The 22,724-nt window shown below is 49.3% G+C and overlaps 2 protein-coding genes across 2 annotated transcripts in view; both read right to left on the bottom strand.

Annotated features, from left to right (window-relative positions):
- Positions 1-11,281: 11,281 nt before the first annotated feature.
- On the bottom strand, positions 11,282-18,807 carry LOC147095547 (uncharacterized). Its single transcript, XM_085974669.1, has 2 exons — positions 18,728-18,807; positions 11,282-15,420 (listed from the first exon to the last, which is right to left on the bottom strand). Exon 2 carries the CDS (start codon positions 15,404-15,406, stop codon positions 13,682-13,684), a length of 1,725 nt encoding a protein of 574 aa, XP_085830795.1. The 5' UTR covers positions 15,407-15,420; positions 18,728-18,807; the 3' UTR covers positions 11,282-13,681.
- The window catches only part of LOC147095548 (uncharacterized), a 65,897-nt gene continuing 61,668 nt past the window's right edge, over positions 18,496-22,724 (bottom strand). The window contains exon 3 of the mRNA XM_085974670.1: positions 18,496-21,272. Coding sequence (XP_085830796.1) covers positions 19,924-21,272 — 1,349 coding nt within the window. The 3' untranslated portion in view covers positions 18,496-19,923. The remainder of the gene's footprint in view (positions 21,273-22,724) is intronic.

The following is a 22,724-nucleotide window of genomic DNA, read 5'->3' on the forward strand; positions in this document are numbered from 1 at the left end:
CCCCCCGACCCTTCCGATCTCCCCCCCCGACCCTTCCGATCTCCCCCCCGACCCCTCCGATCTCCCTCCCCGACCCCTCCGATCTCCCCCCCGACCCTTCCGATCTCCCCCCCGACCCCTCCGATCTCCCCCCCCACCCTTCCGATCTCCCCCCCCACCCTTCCGATCTCCCCCCCGACCCTTCCGATCTACCCCCCCGACCCTTCCGATCTCCCGATCTCCCCCCACCCTTCCGATCTCCCCCCCCCACCCTTCCGATCTCCCGATCTCCCCCCACCCTTCCGATCTCCCCCCCGACCCTTCCGATCTCCCCCCCGACCCTTCCGATCTCCCCCCCACCCTTCCGATCTCCCCCGATCTCCCCACCCCACCCTTCCCTTCCGATCTCCCCCCCACCCATCCGATCTCCCCCCGACCCTTCCGATCTCCCCCCCACCCTTCCGATCTCCCCCGATCTCCCCACCCCACCCTTCCCTTCCGATCTCCCCCCCACTCTTCCGATCTCCCCCCCACCCTTCCGATCTCCCCCCCACCCTTCCAATCTCTCCCCCCCCACCATCTCCCCTGACACCGGCCTGCAATATGCCCCTCCCCCCGGCCGCCAATCTCCCCCCCCCACCCCCAACCTTTCCGATTCCTCCCTCCCTACTCTCTGCTCTCCGGCTGCGACCTGGTACCGACGGCCTACCCAGCCGCCATTCAGCCAGCCTCCCAATTTGGCTGGCTGCAGCTGGGAAACTAGAGACACAAAATGTTAATCAGGTCCTGCCGTTAAATTCGGCAGGACCGGGTTTCCCGAATGCAAAACTGCCTCCCCGCTTCCCCGTCAATATCGGGGCCATAGAGTGTAAGTAGGGGACTCACCCCTATTGGTATTGTTTACACCTTACTCACATTCTCTAAATTGGTCAGTGAGAGTCTGGTAGCGTAATGATACTTGACCAGCAACCAAGAGCTTGTGAGTTAAAATGCCAGCAAAGCAAGTTGTGAAATGCAATTCAATCGATCTGCAAATGTGTGGGAGAGCACCAGAGAAATAACCATCAGTGCTTCTGGATTGTTATAAAAACCCCAAACTGCTTCAGTAATGTCCGACAGGGAAAGGAGCCTGCTACTCCTACCTGGTCTGGCCTATATGTGACTCCAGTTAAAATGAAGGGAAACTAGGATTCGGCAATAAATTCTGCCTTGCCAGTGACGCCCATATCCAAAGAACAAATATTTTAAAAATTCAGACTACACAGACAAGAGATCTCACTTTTACTTAGGAATTTATAGCTCCTGTCCTGATGCCATCCAAGTGCAGCATTTGTGCAAAGTCTTTGTCAAATGTGCTCTGGTCAGAGAGAAACTATTCAAGTGCCTGATTTGTCCTCAGTCTGCTTTCATTTCAAAACATCAGGGGGTAGAATTTTCTGCAGGGGTTCTCCCAATCTCCCGCCATAATTTTGGCATGAGGATCGGCAGAAACCCTAGAGAAACGGCAGAGCCATTTATGTTGTTTCTTCTGGGTTTTCACCACATCTTCCGCCGAGCTAAGGGGAAACTCTGCGGAAAGTTTACCTCCAGCCGCTTCCTAAGAGAAGCTTCTTAAATGTCAGTTTTTGCCTGGCAATAAAGAATTGCAGCTGGGAAAGCACCACATTTGAATTCTGTGCATTTCAGCTCTTTGGGGTTTTTCCAGCTAGGCTAGCTCAAGAAAACTGCATCAAGATGTCACAGTGAAATTTTCCCCACCTTCCTGTAGACTAGCAGAAGACTATGGAGTAGTGGGAGTGAAACCCAGGTACCAAGACCAGGGAAGAGTAGGGAGGCAGAGATTGTGAGGAGTTAATCCACCGGATCAGTGCAGATGAGGCAACTGGTCCCAGGAACAGCTGTAGGGAAGGGAGGAACACACAACATCCCACTTTCACCTCTGACTTTTCTGGCACAGTGAGGGTAATGAATAAAGAACTACCACACATGAATAAAGAGAATGCACGGGTCAGGAGAAACCTTTTTTGGCTGCTCTAGTGAGGTTCTTAAATTTCTTCCTGCACTGCAAAGGGGCCCTGGAGCTCAAGGAAGTAGTACAGTCACACCCACCTTCTTCCATACAGTGTGTGCCAGGTGCTTGGTGGGTCTCTGGTCCCGACTCCAAACAGCTCATCCCTCTAGCTCCATGACTCCATTAGGAGGACCATCAGGTCAGAGTTCCTGAAGTTGACTGCTCTACTTTTGGCCTTTGCTACAATCCTTCTCACCCAGGTAGCCTGCTTCTTTCAGTACTGCTATAACCCCCTTACGCAGCAGTAGGTTTTATTGCCTGCAACTGCACCAGGTCTCTGCCTTTCCTCCAGCTATTTTCCACCCCTCCCCGATCTGGCAGGACCCAGCTGGGGCCAACTCCTGGTCCCCTGTTTTCTGCCCACGATATTTTTGAGGCATGCTGCATTTAAAAAGCTTCCATTTCTCTCACGATGCAACTTGCGGGTCAGTGCCACAATGTGATGGCCAGTGGGACTTCGGCTGCCTGGTGTCCAACAATCAAGTAAGTAGCACGGAGTCCAGTTCAACGGAGTACTGCTTCTACAGCGTACTAAACTCAGAATTTGGTGAGCGAGGGAATTCGGTGCATTGAGGGAAGTGGTGCTGTTCCGGTATTTTAAAAAACAAGGAGCAGTCCGAGAGAGGGAGCGTGAGACAACGATACCTGAGAGCTGAGGTCTAGAGACATTAATTAAAATTAATAGTTTAAACAAGATACTAATTAACTTCTGAAAGAGGGAATAGACAATTTTTTAGATCATGAATGGGCAGCTGATACCTGTTGCTTGCAATTCCTGCGCCATGAGGGAACTTCCAGACACTTCACGTGTCTTGGGGGACCATGTGTGTAGGAAGCGTTTCCAGCTGCTTGAGCTCGAGCTCAGGGTTTCCAAGCTTGAGGGGCTGCTGGAGTCACTGCGGAGCATCAGGGAGGCTGAGAGTTTCCTGGACCGTACATTCCAGGAGGTGGCCACCCCACAGGCAGAGAGTGTTCAGGATAGTAAATGGGTGGCCATCCAGAAGAGTAGGAAGAGGCAGGAATCTTCGAGGAGTGTGTCACTCTCAAACCGGTGCGCAACATTGAAGACTGCTGGGAGTGACGGCACCTTGAAGGAGTGCAGTCCAGACCATGGCACCAATGAGCAAGGGAGTGCACGGGGGGGGGGGGGGGAACAGCGCAGCGTAGAAATGCAGTTGTTATAGGAGATTCCATAGTTAGGAGGACAGACAGGCATTTCTGTAACCCATCACCGTGAGTCCTGCATGGTGTGTTGCCTCCCTGGTGCCAGGGTGAAGGACATCACAGAGAGGGTGCAGAATATTCTGCAGGGGGGAGTGAGCCAGAAGTTGTGGTACACGTCGGTACTAACGACATAGAGAGGGCAGGTATTGAGGTCCTACAGTCAGACTTTCAGGAGCTAGGGAGGAAGTTAAAAAGTAGGACCTCAAAAGGTAGTAATCTCTGGATTACTCCCAGTGCCACGCGCCAGCGAGAGTAGAAATAGGAAGATAGGGAGGGTCAATACGTGGCTTAAGGCATGGTGCAGGAGGGAGGGCTTCAGATTCTTGGGGCATTTGGGACGAGTTCTGGGGCAGGAGGCACCTATCCAAAAGGGACGGGTTGCACCTCAACAGGACTGGGATCAATGTCCTCGCGGGGAGGTTCACTCGTGTGGTTGGGGAGGTTTTAAACTAAATTGGCGGGGGTGGGGGGGGGAGGAGGTGTGGGCACCAGCATATAGAAGTAGAAAAGAGGAATAAGGTGCATAAAGGAGGGAGAGTGTTGGATAGTACTAAAGAAGGAAGTAGTACCATCGGAAGGCGCCAAACACCTTGAGTCTCTTCGCCGGGAGCAAGCGGAAGCCAAGCGCAGGCAGCGCAAGGAGCGCACGTCAACCCAATCACCCCACCCACCCGCCCCTTCAACCACCGTCTGCCCCACCTGTGACAGAGACTGTAGGTCCTGCATTGGACTAATCAGTCACCTGCAAACTCATTTTTAATGTGGAAGCAAGTCATCCTCGGTTCCGAGGGACTGCCTAAGTAGAAGAAGAAGTACCATATTAGATAGGAGCAGACTAAGAAGGACTATGAGGAATACAAAGACAAGTTTGGAATGCATGTATGTAAACACACAAAGTGTGGTGAATAAGGTTGGTGAGCTACAAGCACAATTAGCCATGTGGGAATATGCTGTAGTGCCAATAACGGAAACATGACTTAAAAATGGTGAGGACTGGGTGCTTAATATTCACGGATACAAGATGGTCAGAAAATATAGGGAAGGGAAAAAGGGAGATGGGGTGGCAGTACTGATTAGGGAAGACATTGTATTGTTGGGAAGACATTGTAGTGTTGGAAAGGGAGGGTGTCCTTGAGGTGGCAAGGACAGAATCCATTTGGTTAGAGTTGAAAAGCAAAAAGGATATGATCACGCTATTGGGGGTATTCTATAGGCCTCCAAATAGCGAGAGAGAGCTAGAAGAGCAAATCTGCAGGGAAACCACAGGAAAGGCTGGATATGTTTAGAGTGGACAAGTCGCCTGGTCCGGATGGCTTGCCTCCCAGGTTGCTAAGGGAAGTGGGGGTGGAGATAGCGGAAGGGCTTGCCATAATCTTCCCTAGATGCAGGAGAGGTGCCAGAGGATTGGAAAGTGGCAAATGTGACACCATTGTTCAAGAAAGGGTGTAAGGACAATCCTAGTAACCACAGGCCGGTCAGTTTATCAGCGATGGGTAACGTTTTAGAAACAATAATCAGAGAAAAAATTAACAGGCACTTGGAGAGGTTTAAATTAATTGAGAGCCATAATCTTCCAATCTTCCCTTGTAAAAGGTAAATGTAAGAAGTCACACAACACCAGGTTATAGTCCAACAGTTTTACTTGAAATCACAAGCTTTTGGAGCGCTGCTCCTTCACACCTTGTAAAAGGCAGATCGTGTTTGACTAATCTAATTGAATATTTTGATGAAGTAACAGAGAAAGTTGGTAAAGGGAATGCAGTGGATGTTGTCTATACGGATTTTAAGAAAGCGTTTGACAAAGTACCACATAAAAGACTGGTTAACAAAATTGAGTCTCATGGAATAGGAGGGTCAGTGTCAGCTTGGATAAGGAATTGGCTTAAGGACAGAAAACAGCGAGTTGTGGTAAATGGCTGTTTTTCAGACTGGAGGATGGTAGACTGGTGCTCCCCAAAGGTCAGTGCTGGGGCCATTGCTTTTTTTGATATATATAAATGACTTGGATATTGGAATAGAGTAAAATTTCAAAATTTGCTGATACCAAACTTGGAGGTGTGGCAAACAGTGAGGATACCAATTGACTGCAACAGGACATAGATAGGCTAGCAGAATGGGCAGACAAGTGGTAGATGGAATTTAATACAGAGAAGTGTGAGGTGATACACTTTGGCAGAAGGGATAGGGAGAGGCAATATAGACTTAATGGCACAGTTCTAAAGCATGTGCAGGGACAGAGGGACCTGGGGGTTCATGTGCATAGATCTTTGAAGGTGGCAGGACATATTGAGAGTGGTTAGTAAAGCATATGGGATCTTGGGTTTTATAAATAAAGGTATTGAGTACAAAAGCAGGGAAGTTATGCTGAACCTTTATAAAACTCCAGTTAGGCCACAACTGGAGTATTGTGTCCAGTTCTGGTCACCACATTTTAGAAAGGATGTGAAGGTTCTTGAGAGGGTGCAAAGGAGATTTACCAGAATGTTTCCAGGGATGAGGGATTTTAGCTACAAGGTTAGGTTGGAGAAGCTGGGGTTGTTCTTGGAGCAAAGGAGGTTGAGGGGAGATTTGATAGAGGTGTACAAGATTATGACGGTTTTGGATTAGGTAGACAGGGAAAGGCTGTTCCCATTAGCTGATGGTACAAAGACTAGGGGACACAGATTTAAAGTTTTGGGCAAGAGATACAGGGGGGATGTGAGGAAGAACTTTTTTACGCAGCGAGTGGTAATGACCTGGAACTCGCTGCCGACGAGGGTGGTGGAAGCGGAGACACTCAATGATTTCAAAAGGAAATTGGATAGGCACTTGAGGGAATTAAACTTGCAGGGCTACGGGGATAGAGCAGGGGAATGGGACTGCCTGAATTGCTCTACAGAGAGCCGGCATAGACTCAATGTGCCGAATGGCCTCATTCTGTGCCGTAATGACTTTGACTCGTAGGGCTGGATTTTCTCACTGGAGGTGGGACTTCTGGTTTCCGGGTTTCAGTCCCACCCCCAGCGATGTCTGAGCAACCCATGCTATTTTTCCTTGATTGGCTGTTACTGGCCAATTAAGGGAAAGCCGGTGACAGATGTCGTCAGCGTATGACGCTTCATCTGTCAAAAAATTATTGACAGATCAATTGTCAGCATTTGACAGTTTTGAGAAGCTGTCAAACACTGACAATCTCTGTTCTAAGGTGAGCCCTTGCACACAGGCTCACCAAGACCTCTCTCCTCAGCAGAAAGCAGATGTCTGCTGCATCTGAGAATGCAGCAGCCATTCTGTGATCTCTGCCGTTGAGATGAGGCACCTCTGGATCCTCAAAGGTTGAAGCCTACAGAAAGAAGCAAAGGGAAGGAAGCTTTTTCCACCACTTTATGCTCAGCTCTCATACTTACCTGTCCACACTTGCACCCATCACTCACCTCTACAGCTGACATTTCAACCCCTCTCACCCCCGCAGACCCACTGCTCGCCCCGCTGACCCTGGCGGGGATTCCCCGTCGTCGGGAAGCCCGCATCAGCAGGCGTAGAATGGTGGAGTCTCTTAACAGCCTGTTAACTACCTGTTAACAGGCAGTTAATTGGCTCTAATCCCCTTCCCGCCGCTAGGAGACGGGTCCCTGCGCGAGTCGGGGAAGATGGTTCGGAGGCGGGTTGGGACCCGCTCCCAATTTTTCCCATCAGTCCTGCCTCCAAACCCGCCTCCTCAGGGTTGGTAAAATCCAGCCCATATATGACTCAATGAAATGTGGTTAGCAGCTGGTACCCTAACTACCGTCATAATTCTACCTTTCCCCAACTCTCTCTCTGTTTATGCCAACAAGGCATTTTCCAAGGGCAGGTCCACACTTCCTACCAACTGAAACTGATAAACTTCGAGTGGAGAGAAAGGGCTATTCATTGGTGCAGTAGGAACAATTGCAGTTTGCTGAATTATTTTGCAATGGAAGACCAGTGGGATGCCCAGCACATGTTCTTGGCTGTATCCATAGGCTAAGAAACTCTCTGGAGATCTCAGTGATTACATTTCTTTTCACAACACTAAGGTTGCGAACGGTCTGGCTCAGCTTCAGACAGTTGCCAGGGGATGGAAACAGTGACCAGGGATTAGAGTTTGTGGCGGAGACCAAAGGCAATGGCTTCAAGCCTTCCCAATATTTAGTTGGAGGAAATTTCTGCTCATCCAGTACTGGATGTCAGACAAGCAGTGTAACAAATCAGAGACAGTGGAGGGGATTGAGAGGTGGTGGTAAGATAGAGCTGAGCGTCGTCAGCGTACATGTAGAACCTGATGTTGTGTTTTCGGATGATTATCGCTGAGGGGCAGCATGTAGATGAAAAATAGAAGGGGGCCAAGAATAGATCCTTGGGGGACTCCAGAGGTAATGGTGCATGAGTGGGAACAGAAGCCATTGCATGGGATTCTCTGGCTATGATTCGATAGATAAGAATGGAACCCAGCAAGGGCAGTTCCACTCAGCTGGACAACAGAGGAGAGGCATGGGAGGAGGATGGTGTGGTCAACTGTGTCGCAAGCTGCAGATAGGTCAAGAAGGATGAGGAGGGATAGTTTACCAGGGTCAGTCACATAGAATGTCATTCCTGACTCTGATAATGTGACGGAACCGGAAACCTGTTTGGAGAGATTCAAACGTGGAATTGCGGGAAAGATGGGCAGGGATTTGGGAGGCGACAACACGTTCAAGGACTTTGGAAAGGAAAGGGAGGTTGGGGATGGGGCAATAGTTTCCAAGGACAAAGGGGTCAAGGGTGTTTTTGGGTGTTTTTTTTTGAGGAGGGGGTGATTACAGCAGATGTGATGGGGAGGGGGACAGTTCCTAAGGAGAGAGAACTGTTAACAATATCAGCTAACATGGGGCCCAGGAAGGGAAGTTAGGTGGTCAACAGTTTGTTCGGAATCGGATTGAGGGTGCTCACGATGCGGTCTCCTCTACATTGGGGAGACCAAACGCAGATTGGGTGACCGCTTTGCGGAACACCTCCGTTCAGTCCGTAAGGGTGACCCCGAGCTTCCGGTCGCCTGTCATTTCAATTCACCGCTCCATTCCCACTCGGACCTCACCGTCCTTGGCCTCTTGTACTGTTCCACGGAAGCTCAACGTAAACTCGAGGAACAGCACCTCATCTTCCGATTAGGCACTCTGCAGCCTTCCGGTCTCAATATCGAGTTCAACAATTTCAGATCATAACCTCGGCCCCTATTTCATTTTCACTTATATTTTTCCACTCCTTTCCTTTCCCCCCCCCCCTTTCCTTTTGTTTCTCTCTCACACCTGGCAGCTATCTTTTGCCCTGCCAGTACACTTTACACCTAATCACAGCCTATTACCATCTCGTCTAGCTTCTAATCTCTTTTACTTCTTTTGGTTCTTTTATTCTTTTGTCCGATCGCAGCCCTGCCTTCGATCTAGTTCCTTTTCTCTCCAGTTTTGAAGAAGGGTCAAACCCGAAACGTCAACTCAAATTTCTCTCCACGGATGTTGCCTGACTTGCTGAGTTTTTCCAGCATTTTCTGTTGTTATTGAGGGTGGGTCTCATGGTCAAGGTGCGCTCAGAGAAAGCAAGATAGAAGATGGGGTAGAATCTAGAGAAAGACGTGAGTTCAGGGCTAGGGCTGCGGGGAACATTCGGTGGGCTAGGGGAAGGGAAGGGAGCAGCAGAGGCAGCTGAATGTATAGTTTTGATCTTTGTGACAAAAAAGTCCATGAGCTCCTCGCACTTGTTGGAGGTGAGGGCGGAGGAGACACAGGATAGAGGTTTATGGTGAAGAGAAGCCGGGGGTTATCTTTGCATTCCTGGATGATCTTTGAATAATGAGCAGGTTTAGCAATGGAGAGCAGGACCCGATAATGCTTTATGTGGTCCAGCCAGATCTGGCGATGGCTAGTTAAACCAGTTGTCCGCCAAAGATGTTCAAATCTGCGTCCCTTGGGCTTAAGGGAGCAGAGGTGAGAGGTATACCGGGGGGTGGGGGGATGATTGGCATTTATATAGTGCCTTTCACAACTACTGGACGTCCCAAAGCACTTTACAGCCAATTAAGTACTTTTTGAACTGTGGTCACTGTTGTAATGTAGGAAACGCGGCAGCCAATTTGTGCACAGCAAGCTCCCACAAACAGCAATGTGATAATGACCAGATAATTTTTTTTAGTGATGTTGAGGGATAAATATTGGCCAGGACACTGCGGATAACTCCCCGGCTATTCTTTGAAATAGTGCCATCGGATCTTTTACGTCCACCTGAAAAGGCAGACAGGGCCTCAGTTTAACGTCTCATCTGAAAGACCACACCTCCGACAGTGCAGCACTCCTTCAGTACTGTACTGGAGTGCCAGCCTAGATGTCTGTGCTCAAGTCTCTGGAGTTGAACTAGGGTAAGAGAAAGAGTAATGGTTTTAATGGGGACAAGGACATCAAAGGTGTTGGAGAGGGTGTGATTTAGCAGATTGGTTGATGCAGAAATGTCATGATGAATTGTGGACCAAAGGCTAGATAGTTGGAATTTGAAAGTGTAGTGAAGTGACTTGAGGGAGACTTTTTCCAGGGCACATGAAAAAATGGTGTTGGGAGGGGTGGAGGGAAGGGGAATATGGGTGGAGAGTGATACAATGATCAGAGATTGCTTTATCAGTGAAAGTTACAATGGGAGTAGCTAGGTCACGTGAGATGGCAAGATCAAGGGGGTGGCCGTGCATATGGGTAGGAGAGTTTACATGGAGGGAGAGATTTAGGGAGGGAAGGAGGGCAGTGAACTCAGAGGAGAGAGAGCAAGAAGAGTGGAGATGGAGGTTGAAATCACCAAGAATGATTCGTCGCTTGGTGCAGAGGCAGAGGGAGGAAAACAGAGAAGATATCCCAGTGAGAAACTTGGAAATAAAACAAAGAAGTACAAATCCAAAGTGGGCAAGGTGCTGGAGCCATGGGACCAAACCAGAGTTGGGGGGATGGGGGGTGCGTAGGAAAATTTTGGGACAACATTGGAAAAAGAAATCCCAAACCTGTGGTGGTAGGAGCTGCAAGAATGTTTTTACACACAGTTAGCACCTCTTTAATATAATCTCTCTCCTATTTAATGACACGAACTGCCTACGTGTCTCTGCTGGGTTCAAAGCTTTATCTGCAGTGGGCTGGGTGGTGACATGTCACATTGGACATACTCTTACAGCTCTTGCCCTACTCCAAGCTGTACGATCCTCTTATCCCATCATGACAAGTGAGCTACTGAAGGCTTGTAAACCCTGCTCGGGCAATTGGGGATTGTAGGATGAGACAAGCAAAGGTCATTGAGACCACTGAGCCATCTCCTCACAACCGTTCTATTTCAATTTCTGTAGGGTTTTTCTCTGTATTTGTCTTTTCCTGTGTTTCATTCTCTTTCCCTTAACTTACGAGCTCCTTCTCATCTTCCTTTCATGTCTATACACAGGACATTTCCTTGTAATGGAGAGGCATGGATATAGATTGAGAGTGCTAGATTAATGTTGGGAAGGGCGCCATTAGCATTTTTCACTGTACAGACACTCTGCCTCTGGAGACTCTGCACTTCTTGCCTCTGTTGATGAACTAGTTACACTATTTAACAGCTGTCTTGAAAATGGTGCACCTCCACCGTTTCTCACCCATGTGGATGCACGGACAGCAAGAGAGGTTGACGATGTTCCTGAAATTTGTGAGGGGCTGCATTGGAACTGCTGCTTATCTCTGTATGGGGGTGGGGGCAACTCTTTGAAGCTCTGCGCAGGTTGAGTACTTGAATTGGCTTCTAGCCGGTGTGGATGTGCCAGTGCTTTGTGAGACAGAAGGAATCGGTTAATCAGTTCTGGCAGATGTCGCACTGGTGTAGGGGGTTTCTCTTGCTCGTTCTGGTCTCCTACCAGGCTTCGTGCAATAATTACCCTTGAGTGGTTCGACCCACTCTTCCCTACGGTTCTAGACCTTGGACTTAGCTGCAGGGAACTGTAGTGCAGAGAAGGACTCAATAGACCAGGTTGAATAGCACGAAATGGATGCTTTTATTTAAACAGTTTGCAGCATTATAAAATACATGTCATAAACACAGATCAAAGTAACTACAAGCATGCACACATCTATGAACTTAACTCTATGGAAATGGGGAACACACGGCACATCGTAAAAGGGGAAACACATTACAATTACCCTTAACCCCCTCCCCTATACCTAAACTAAGTTTCGACTTGAGGAACTCGGGATCATGCTCACCACTCTCGGAATCGCTAAAAAGGGGTTTGCAGCCTTTTGGCACAGCTTTCCGTCGTCACGTGGATTTGGAAACTTCTGGCGCAGCTTGTTTTTCTCTCTCATGCGATGAAGCAGCCGGTGCAGCCTTGGTGAGCGCTCGCCATGGATGACTCTGCTACCGACACGAAGTTGAAGAACTGGATGCACATTGGAGAATCTGCCACCGATGTGATGTTGTAGAGATGGATGCACATGGAAAAGTCCGTTACCGGATGGGATGTTGAGGCACTGGAGTGCTAGGCCCAGAGTGTCCTTTTTCTCCGGCCTGGATCGTCATTTTCCCGATGGTCCTCGACTGGGACGCTGATACCGAATTGCTTTCTTTATCCAGTCATGGTTATCCTTCGAAGTCGAGCTGGAGGGTGTCTTCTTCTTCGGCCTGGATCGTCGATGATCTCCCGACAACAGTACCAGGGCCACCCTCGTCGTCTTCCCGTCGTGGCCGAGCCTTGTCTGGCCGAAGAGTCCGTCCCGAATCGAATCGTAACTACTGAATCGTGTTCCCGAAGCGTGAAGTGTGTCCCTCCCGAAGCTTGTTTTGATGGACCTTCCAATCCATAGTTATACCTTTTTGGGACAGTCTTATCTCCCGCCAAATCATAGTCCAGTCTTTGTAATATTTTGGCGGGCAGAATTCTCTGCAGGGGCGCTTTGTCTTTTCAACGGGGCCCGGTGATAGCTTAACTGCCCTTCCTGGGCCGATAATGTCTTTTGCTTTGTCACCGTAACTCAGTTCGTATATTGATCGGTCTGGAGATTGCCCTTGATGGCTGTTAAACGGTTTTCCTTTGTACAGTAAATGGGTTTAAACTGTTCCTTCAATTGTCCGCCCATTTCTTGATGGGCCTCATCCTGTTACCCAAAACTGTCCTGTACTTAGAATCCAATTAATATGTATTCTCTGTTCCCTGAGTTTCGGTTTCCTGAAACTGGTTTTCACGGGCTTAATGTCCTCAATCCACAAGCCTGTCTGGCTTGCAGTAACAGAATTCAAATGGTCCCAGAAACTAGTCACGAGGTCCGGTGGCCATTTTGTGTGCCCTTTTATCAAAGGTTTTTCTGTACAAGCTTTCTTTTGGTCAATAAACTGTCTTATTAACCCTTATTTTCTTGTGTGATTATTGTTGAAAATTTCGAATCTTACAGTCCCCCTGTGATACTGATAGCTTGCTTAAAGTATCAATAATCCTTGGTGAGCAAATTTTCCCTGATTCCTCACATCCAAAAATTCCTGGTAATTAACTATCTACGACCCCCACGACACATGCAGTTCCCATTTCAGAAATTTACCTTGTGTACAGTTGGACAATCATAGGCAGTATTATCTTAAACTATAACATTCATCTTTCAGATGTGAAGGGGCCGATACCCCTTACACCACCTGCATACACCTTTTATTCATCAAAAAACAGAAAAAATCTTATCAACGGCTATAACACAACAGTATTTACACTCTTAAATCATGCAGTAACTAAAAACCCAGAGTGGAGGGACGCTTTAACCTTTTAATGCATAGCAGCTTACACTGGGGTGTCCTCTTCACCCACTCGTACATAGCGTTCTCTCCATTCTCCTGTGTTCTCGTGCCTCTGGAGGCGTTTGCCTCTCTTGCAATGCACGAACAGTAAAAATATTACAATTAAAACCTGACACACTACTAGGATGTGGGATGCTATTCTAATCCAGGGCGGGATCTCTATATTAGTGAACAGGTCCCACCATGGTAGGGTGACTATGTCCAATATGTCTTTTCCTATCTCTAATGTCTTCTGCTCCAGTGTGTAAAAATGCTTCTGTGAGACTACTACGGCTTTTAAAATCTTGGTGAGGTGTTCGGGGAGAGGGGGAATGACAAAATGCATGATGAATCGCTGCAAATCTGTGAAATTCTCTTTTAGTGAGGTGAATGGTGGAAGGTACAGGAATGAGGACAATCCGTTGTTGTGCCACTTGAACTTCAGCCCTGGGTTTAAAACAGAAACTGCTGTCACTGACCGGACACCACTCGTGCTGTCCGTGGCGGTAGTGAGGCGCTGCAGTGGTGACACAGTATGTCCCGCCTCCGATATATGCCACCTGCGGGGGCACATGGTCCTTTGCCATTGCCTCCATGGTGCAATTTATCGGCTTCGCGCTAGCGGCTCTGAACCCGAACTGTGGTTTTAAAAAGGCATTCAAGTGCTGGGGACACAGGATGATGTGTGCTCCCCGGCTCCGACACCCCGAGAGGTCGGTGCCTGTCATCGTACGCTCCCATCTGATGACATAAGGCGGGACCACTGCGTAACGAATGTGCGCACCCCCCTGAATGACTCCAATGTTCTCCACCCTGTATACCAGGGTGGGCTTTGCTGCGGGACCCACTCCTTACCACTATTCCCATGATAGTGTGATTCGAGCGTCCGCAGTCCACTGGGACTGGGTACGCCTCTGCAACTAGTCTGAGCTGGCACGGGCTTAATGCATTCTCAAAAGGGTAGAGCGATTGCAAGTGCTTGTTGCTGATCCAGGACGGGACCAAACCTTGTTTTAAATCCTCCAGATTACTGCGACCCTCGCCCAGTAACCACGCCCCATATAGCACGCAGGCCTCGTTCTGCGCCGCCTGATCGGACGCATTCCGATCCTCCTTAATGAGCGCATTTACCGTTCTAGCGTGTTTCTCCAGCTCAGCAATTATTTCTTTTAAGTGTAGTGTCATGGCCTGGTCCTCATGTAGCTCAGAACCCACTACCTTATTTTCATTTGTCAGTATGTTCCTTAACTGGGCTTTTAAACCATTGATCTGTGTCTGCAGCTCCACGTTGTCTAGAGCGTTGACAACAGACGTCCCGGTGTTAAAAGCAGTGAAAATGTAATTTACAGTACCCCTTCTTTGCCTCCCTACCCGATCCAAGACTTCCTGTGGTGTGGTGTACAATTCGGCTTTGTCGATGTCGGCAAAGTCAAACTCGTAAAATTGTCTGAACATTCTGGTCAACAGGACCTGGTACAATTGTTCCATTTCCTTGGGACACCACTCCGGCAATCGTACCTCAGTGAGGTTTAAAATCACTGAGGCCACCGCGTAGTGTACCCCTTGGTACAGCATCTGACCGGTGGGTACCAATACTAAACCGTTCCCGGGTCCCTTTGTGGTGGTGGGGCACCCTTCTTTCTGGGCTAGTGCTACCGGAATCGTGGGCAGGGGCTTGCGTGGGTGGGTGATGAGTTCAGTGGCGTTTACCGGAATCGGGGAGAATGGGACTCCGCACGCCTGGGTGCTGACGTCCCACCTCATCCCTTTCCCGGCATCCTGCCACTGCCTCTGGAAAAAGATGGATATGCCTTTGGGGCAAACGCGTTTTGAACCCCACATGCAGACATATATCCCTTCATCTGGTTCCCACCATTTGTCCCAACACACACGTAACTGTCCGTGAGTCCCCGTAATTGTCCGATGGGTATTGTTACCCAGTCGCTCCCACTCGATAGTAGAGTTCTTCATATTCTTCCCCAGCTTTCGGAGCCACCACCATCTACTTAGCGGTACGTTCCCATTACACACCAAACAGATCTTCTTTCCCACGGTAACGCTGACTCTGGGTGCAAGGATCCTCACCCGAGGGCACGATAATGAAGTCTCTTGGTAGACAAACCCGAAATTGCTGGAGTATTCCGTGGAATTCGACCCCAGCCATCCTGGCCATCTCCCTTGGTGGAAGTAGGTGGCGGTTTCCTCAACCTCTCGCTTCCCCGTCCCATCTGTCACGATGGGGGCTGTGTCCCCGGAACATCCGAACACGATGACGTCCTTGGTGCGGCCCCGGTAGGCCAGCCCGCACCCGATCGCCGCGATCACTATGAGAATCCTTTCCATGGTATCCCTGGTTTCTGTAATCGATAAGATGATGTAGCCAGGCTCCCAACAGGTGCTGGCCTAATTAAACGGGCGCTCGCGTCCCTTGACCCCGCTTCCAAACAAACACGCACACTGGGCAGACTTCGAAAGCTATCTTTTAAAACATCCCCATCATCTTAAGCCTTACATACCTTAAACTAACATTATAATTACCTAACTTAACTTATCATTACCTAAACCTATGTACAGCGCCGCCCTCCTACGGGCGGCCTACCTAATTCCTGTGAGGGCTGCAGCGTGCCGTTCCCTGTGGCGGGGCTGCACTGACCCTCGGCTTTGATCCCCCGCAGCCTGTCGCTGCTGAACGGGAACCGTGTCTTTCCTGGGCTGCTCTGGGCCGAGGTTGGGGGAGATAAGGAGAATTTGGCCAAAACTTTCTGGGCTGAGGCGTTCGAGTCGACCTACGAGGGGATGCCATGGGCGAGGCTCCCAGGGCTGACGGACCGGGGATCGGGACCTTCACCGTCACAGCCTGTGGTCCCACCACAGCTGCCGGCTCCGGCTCCCTTACCTCAGGCTCCGCCCCCCCCGGGGCCGGGATTTGTGGCATCCGACTCCACCTCACCTGTCCCTACAGGTGGTGAGTTTCCACCCCCAATCCCTACCTCCCCTAAGCTTGAGTCGAGGGCGTGATCTTCGTCCTCTGACTCTTCCTCCTCCGTGATCGGGTCAAGGGCGGGGTCGAGCTGTTCGGGCTCTTCCTCGTCCGACTCCCAAAACAGAGGGGAGATCTCCCACTCCGTTGGGATGTCTCCTCCCTTCACGCAGGCTACAGTTCCAGCCTGTGTGGTCTGTGACTCTGTCGCAGGCTGAGGATTTTTGTCCTCAGACCTGGCCCCTGTTGTTGGTCCTTGTGCACCTGGCTTAAACAGTTTACACTGGTCATGAACCATTTTAAAAACCCTTAGCTGACCCTCTAAACTGCCAGCCCTCGCTGTTAACCTGGCGTTCTCCTCCCTTAAAACCTGCTCAACTTAGCCTCCGCAACCTGGCACCGCAGGTATTCCTCCATTTTACAGGAGGTCTCTTCCTGTGCATGTCTTTCTAGAGGACACAGGTCGACAGGCTGCGCTGGCTCTAGTCAATTGGGTACAGCGGTTGGGGTTGGGGGAGCAACAGGGCCGTTGGCGACTGCCACCTTCCCCTGCGAGGTCATTAGAGACCGCATTGCCTCTAAAACTGACTCGATCGTATCGGGATGGATCGACACATCGGCTCCTTTCTCCCGGATGGGCGTTTGGGCTGGGGCTGAGGGAGCTTTTCCCTTTAAATCCTTCCAGGGATTTTTACAGTCCCGGCGCCAGTGACCCTCCTTCCCACACCCGTAATAACTACTCTTGGCTTGGGGAGGGCGATTCCCCTCCTGATGCCATTCCTTTTTAGCCGGAGCTGCAGGCCTCACCTCATGCACCTTTCCCTTTGAGGAAGGCACATCCCTACTCTTGATGTTCCTGTAACTTATCATGAGCTGATCAAGTACTAGCTCCTCCGTGGAGCGGGGGTTAGTGGGGTCAAACCATGCTTTGGCCTGCTCCCTCACCTGTGGCAAGCTATTGGCGACCAGGCACCGGAGCCAATGAGCCCTTTGTTCAACATTTAGCCCGTTCCTCTCCGGTCCTCCCGGACAGCTGCGCCGATACACTGGCCACAACCTTCCGGCGAAAACCCGTGGGGGTTCTCCCGCTAGCTGTACCGTCCTTTCCAATCGGAGGAACGGAGTCCCGTCACCCTCCCCCATAATCTCCAGGATCTCGTCCCACACCTCCTCGTACGTCTTGCGCCCTCTCTTGCTCTCATCAGGGAGACACTGGAGCAGCGAGCTATCCAGGGAGAACAGCAGCATTTTGGACTGTTCAGCCCCGTCGCAGTCATTTACTGCTGCGGTTTGCTCCACGTCCCTAAAATGGACGGAGGGATCTCCTGACTCGGAGAGTTTTGGGATGTGAGTTATCATTGCCCTTAACTGTTGTGCGCTATGGGGCATTATGATCTGACTCACGAGGGGTCCGTCCTCGCCATCGTTGGCGCCTGGACCGAGCCTCTGGTGTCAAGTGGGACACATCGGTGCCAGTCCCGGCTCTGCTACCTGGGGTTGCTCTACCTCAGGAACCTCTGTGCCTGACTTCTCCGGTTCCTTCCCCGGAGTCCAAGACTCAGTATAGGCGGGAGGTGCTGAGGGCTCGGGGGTTGGTACCCCAACTGCCTCTTGCGGAATCGGTCTTTTGGATTCCTTGGCTAACAGTAGCTGGCTCGCTGGTGGGTTTAGGAGACACACCAAGCCGTTTGCCTTCGCTAGGGCCTTTCTCAAGTCCTCTAGCTCCCTTTGGCAAGCGCTATGGTTGGTGTTCTCAGACCTGTCCTCCATGGCCATCTTATATGCTGCCCTAGCCCCCTGAATACTTTCCTCCTGGGCCTCTATCTGCCTAGCTAGGCGGAAACACCTGTCTCTCATTCTACCTTCACTGGCCTTGGCCTCAATGACCTGACACTCCAAGCTCATGGCGGTGAGTTACGGGTCGGCGTTCCTGATTCAACGCGTTAAGTGATTCAATCAGTTTCAGACGTCCCGCAACCTTTTCCTCTACTTCTGTTAGTAGACCTTTGATCTGGGCCGTCTGTGCTACAACGACTTGGTCCAAAAGCTGGACTTGCTTCTTGTAGCACATCAGCCAGACCGCCTTTTCTACTGATTTCTTATGCTCTTTGCTTTCTGTCCACTTGATGGCTGCGTCTAGCGGGCGCCTATCCCTTAATAGGTCAGATATCCATTGTTTCGTAAGGTTTACCTTCCCAAAAACATAATCCGCTATTCTCTCATCCATCACATTTCGTTTATTCAGACCTTGATCTAACACACTACATTCCTGCTGCCAAGGTCCTGCCGCGGTCGCCATCTCTGTAGGGGGTTTCTCTTGCTCGTTCTGGTCTCCTACCAGGCTTCATGCAATAATTACCCTTGAGTGGTTCGACCCACTCTTCCCTACGGTTCTAGACCTTGGACTTAGGTGCAGGGAACTGTAGTGCAGAGAAAGACTCAATAGACCAGGTTGAATAGCACGAAATGGATGCTTTTATTTAAACAGTTTGCAGCATTATAAAATACATGTCATAAACACAGATCAAAGTAACTACAAGCATGCACATATCTATGAACTTAACTCTATGGAAATGGGGAACACACGGCACATCGTAAAAGGGGAAACACATTACAATTACCCTTAACCCCCTCCCCTATACCTAAACTAAATTTCGACTTGAGGAACTCGGGATCATGCTCACCACTCTCGGAATCGCGAAAAAGGGGTTTGCAGCCTTTTGGCACACCTTTCCGTCGTCACGTGGATTTGGAAACTTCTGGCGCAGCTTGTTTTTCTCTCTCATGCGATGAAGCAGCCGGTGCAGCCTTGGTGAGCGCTCGCCATGGATGACTCTGCTACCGACACGAAGTTGAAGAACTGGATGCACATTGGAGAATCTGCCACCGATGTGATGTTGTAGAGATGGATGCACATGGAAAAGTCCGTTACCGGATGGGATGTTGAGGCACTGGAGTGCTAGGCCCGGAGTGTCCTTTTTCTCCGGCCTGGATCGTCATTTTCCCGATGGTCCTCGACTGGGACGCTGATACCGAATTGCTTTCTTTATCCAGTCATGGTTATCCTTCGAAGTCGAGCTGGAGGGTGTCTTCTTCTTCGGCCTGGATCGTCGATGATCTCCCGACAACAGTACCAGGGCCACCCTCGTCGTCTTCCCGTCGTGGCCGAGCCTTGTCTGGCCGAAGAGTCCGTCCCGAATCGAATCGTAACTACTGAATCGTGTTCCCGAAGCGTGAAGCGTGTCCCTCCCGAAGCTTGTTTTGATGGACCTTCCAATCCATAGTTATACCTTTTTGGGACAGTCTTATCTCCCGCCAAATCATAGTCCAGTCTTTGTAATATTTTGGCGGGCAGAATTCTCTGCAGGGGCGCTTTGTCTTTTCAACGGGGCCCGGTGATAGCTTAACTGCCCTTCCTGGGCCGATAATGTCTTTTGCTTTGTCACCGTAACTCAGTTCGTATATTGATCGGTCTGGAGATTGCCCTTGATGGCTGTTAAATGGTTTTCCTTTGCACAGTAAATGGGTTTAAACTGTTCCTTCAATTGTCCGCCCATTTCTTGATGGGCCTCATCCTGTTACCCAAAACTGTCCTGTACTTAGAATCCAATTAATATGTATTCTCAGTTCCCTGAGTTTCGGTTTCCTGAAACTGGTTTTCGCGGGCTTAATGTCCTCAATACACAAGCCTGTCTGGCTTGCAGTAACAGAATTCAAATGGTCCCAGAAACTAGTCACGAGGTCCGGCGGCCATTTTGTGTGCCCTTTTATCAAAGGTTTTTCTGCACAAGCTTTCTTTTGGTCAATAAACTGTCTTATTAACCCTTATTTTCTTGTGTGATTATTATTGAAAATTTCGAATCTTACAGTGGAAGGGTTTCTACTCCGTGTTGATGCACTGGTGTATCTCTAGAGAGGAGAAGTAGGTGAAGCAGTTCTGGCAGCTATTGCACTGGAAGCGTCTGTCGCCTGTGTGGGTGCGCTGGTGTTCAGTGATGTCTAACAACTGTGTGAAACCTTTATTGCAAAACTCACACTTGAATAGTTTATCAGATGTGGGGACGCACTGGTGTTTCCGAAAGTATGAGGAGCGCGAGAAAGCTTTGTCACAAACCTTACACCTGAACGGTTTGTCACCTGTGTGAATGCGCTGGTGTACCCGTAGATATGGTGAGTAGCAGAAGGCTTTATCACAAATCTCACACCTGAACGGCTTGTCACCTGTGTGAATGCGCTGGTGTACCACAAGGTATGCTGAGCTGCAGAAATCTTTGTCACAAATCTCACACCTGAACGGTCTCTCATCTGTATGGCTGCGCTGGTGTACCCGTAGATATGATGAGTTGCAGAAGTGTTTGTTGCAAACCGCACACCTGAACGGTCTTTCATCTGTGTGGATACGCTGGTGTTGTAGGAGACGTGTTGACTGGGTGAAACTTTTGTTGCAAAATTCACACTTGAATGGTCTTTCTCCTGTATGGATGCGCTGGTGAACACGGAGGTATGATGAGCTGCAGAAAGCTTTTTTACAAATTGCACACCAGAACGGTTTTTCGTCTTTCCGAATGCACTTATGTGCCAGGAGGCCCGAGGACTTAATGAAAGCTTTGCTACAACTTTCGCACTTGAACGGTTTCTCAGTTGTGTGAGTGCGCTGATGTTTCAGAAGTAATGACGAAAGTGTGAAAGCTTTGTCACAAGCCTCACACCTGAATGGTTTCTCACCTGTGTGGGTTCGCTGGTGTTCCAGTAGGCGTGACGATGCCACAAAAGCTTTGTCACAAGCGTCACACCTGAATGGTTTCTCCCCTGTGTGGGTTCGCTGGTGTTCCAGTAGGCGTGACGATGTCACAAAAGCTTTGTCACAAGCGTCACACCTGAATGGTTTCTCACCTGTGTGGGTTCGCTGGTGTTCCAGTAGGCGTGACGATGTCACAAAAGCTTTGTCACAAGCCTCACACCTGAATGGTTTCTCACCTGTGTGAGATTGCTGGTGTTCCAGTAGGCGTGACGATGTCACAAAAGCTTTGTCACAAGCGTCACACCTGAATGGTTTCTCCCCTGTGTGAGTGCGCTGATGTTCCACGAGCTGCGACTGCTTTAAGAAAGCTTTGTCACAAATCTTGCACTTAAATGGTTTCTCACCCGTATGTATACGCCAGTGTTGCAGGAGGGTCGATGCTTGTGCAAAGGACTTCTCACACACTTCACACTTGAACGGCTTCTCCCCTGTGTGAATGCGCAGATGTTCCACGAGGATCGATGCCTGTGAAAAGGCCCAGCCACACACATCACACTTGTATGGTTTCTCGCCCATGTAGCTGCCCTTATTTTGCAACAGACGTGACCACCGCACTGAGACTTTGTTAAAATCCTCACATCTGGATTCCTTCTTGCCTGTGTACATGCACCTGTGTATCAGGAAGTCTGACAACGTGCAAATCTCTTCTCACACCCCTCACTGCTTAACAGCCTTTCATCTGTTTTGATGTGCCAGTGTTCACGAGAATTGAATGACCGAAGCCTTTCTCACACACCTGAATGGCTTCTCACCTCTATGGATGTGCCAGTACTTCAGGAGCTTTACCAATTGTGTGAAAGTCACTGCTTGGGCAATTTGTTACTAGCCCTGTACTTTTTAAGGTTTCTTCACCTTCTGGTGCAAACAACCTCAAACCGCCGAGGCTTTTGGAACATTGGTTTTGAAGGGATGCTCGACACTTAATCAGTTTTAGTTCTGACAATGTATTGAAGTTCTCTGGATTGAATGGATTTGCAGAAGATAGCTGTACTGTGCAGCCATTCCTTGGGTGATGACCTGGATGTACCTCTGGTGTCTATCTTCCCTGTTTTCTGTGCAGGATATGGTTTAATACAGTATGATCCTTCTGTAAGACAATAAAAGAAAAATCATGTTTTTTCTCCAATTCTCTTCCCTCTCTGCTGAAGGTGGTGACTCCTGGAGACAGCTCCACACTGAGTGTCAATAGATTGTGGACAACTGGGTGTGGTCATCAGAGCCAAGTTTATGTTGCCCTCACTCGACACCCACTCTTTCCAGTGGGGATCACCGGATTGTAATCAGAAGCAGATGTTCTGGCTAATTCTTGCCCCCACCCCCACCCCGTCCCGAGGGCTCACGTGGAAAAATAATTCTAAAACAAATAAAAAAAGAAGAGTAGAGTACTAGTCAGAAATTGTGCAGCAGGTACTACAGGCAAAGGGAAAAATAAAAAATATAAAGTCATTAAATCGGGTGTGAGAAATATGAAATGTGTGAGAAAAACAACATTAGAGCAGAAGGACAGATTAGGGTGTGTGGCCCAAATAAGCGTTCTTTATACAAACACACAGGGTATAAGAAACAAATTGAATGTATTGCTGGAGCAAATTCAACTTAGAGGGTATGATATGGTAGGCACATGGTCAGGACTGGGAACTGAATATACCAGGTTATAAGATCTATAGGAAGGATAGGGAAAATGGTAGAGGGGGGAGGAGTAGCATTAGTGATTAAGGATGAAATTACTTCTATGATAAGAGAGGATATAACGAGAGGTAAGCAGGTAGTGGAGACTTTATAGGTAGAATTAAGAAATAGAAAAGGATTTAAGACTGTAGTGGAGTTGTGTACAGGCTCCCTAGTTGCAGCTATGAAGCGTCAGAATGTATTAATGCAGA

Source organism: Somniosus microcephalus, unplaced genomic scaffold, assembly GCF_052327205.1.
Source record: "Somniosus microcephalus isolate GS21.2 unplaced genomic scaffold, FLI_Smic_1.0 unresolved_chr1, whole genome shotgun sequence".
Lineage (NCBI taxonomy): Eukaryota > Metazoa > Chordata > Chondrichthyes > Squaliformes > Somniosidae > Somniosus > Somniosus microcephalus.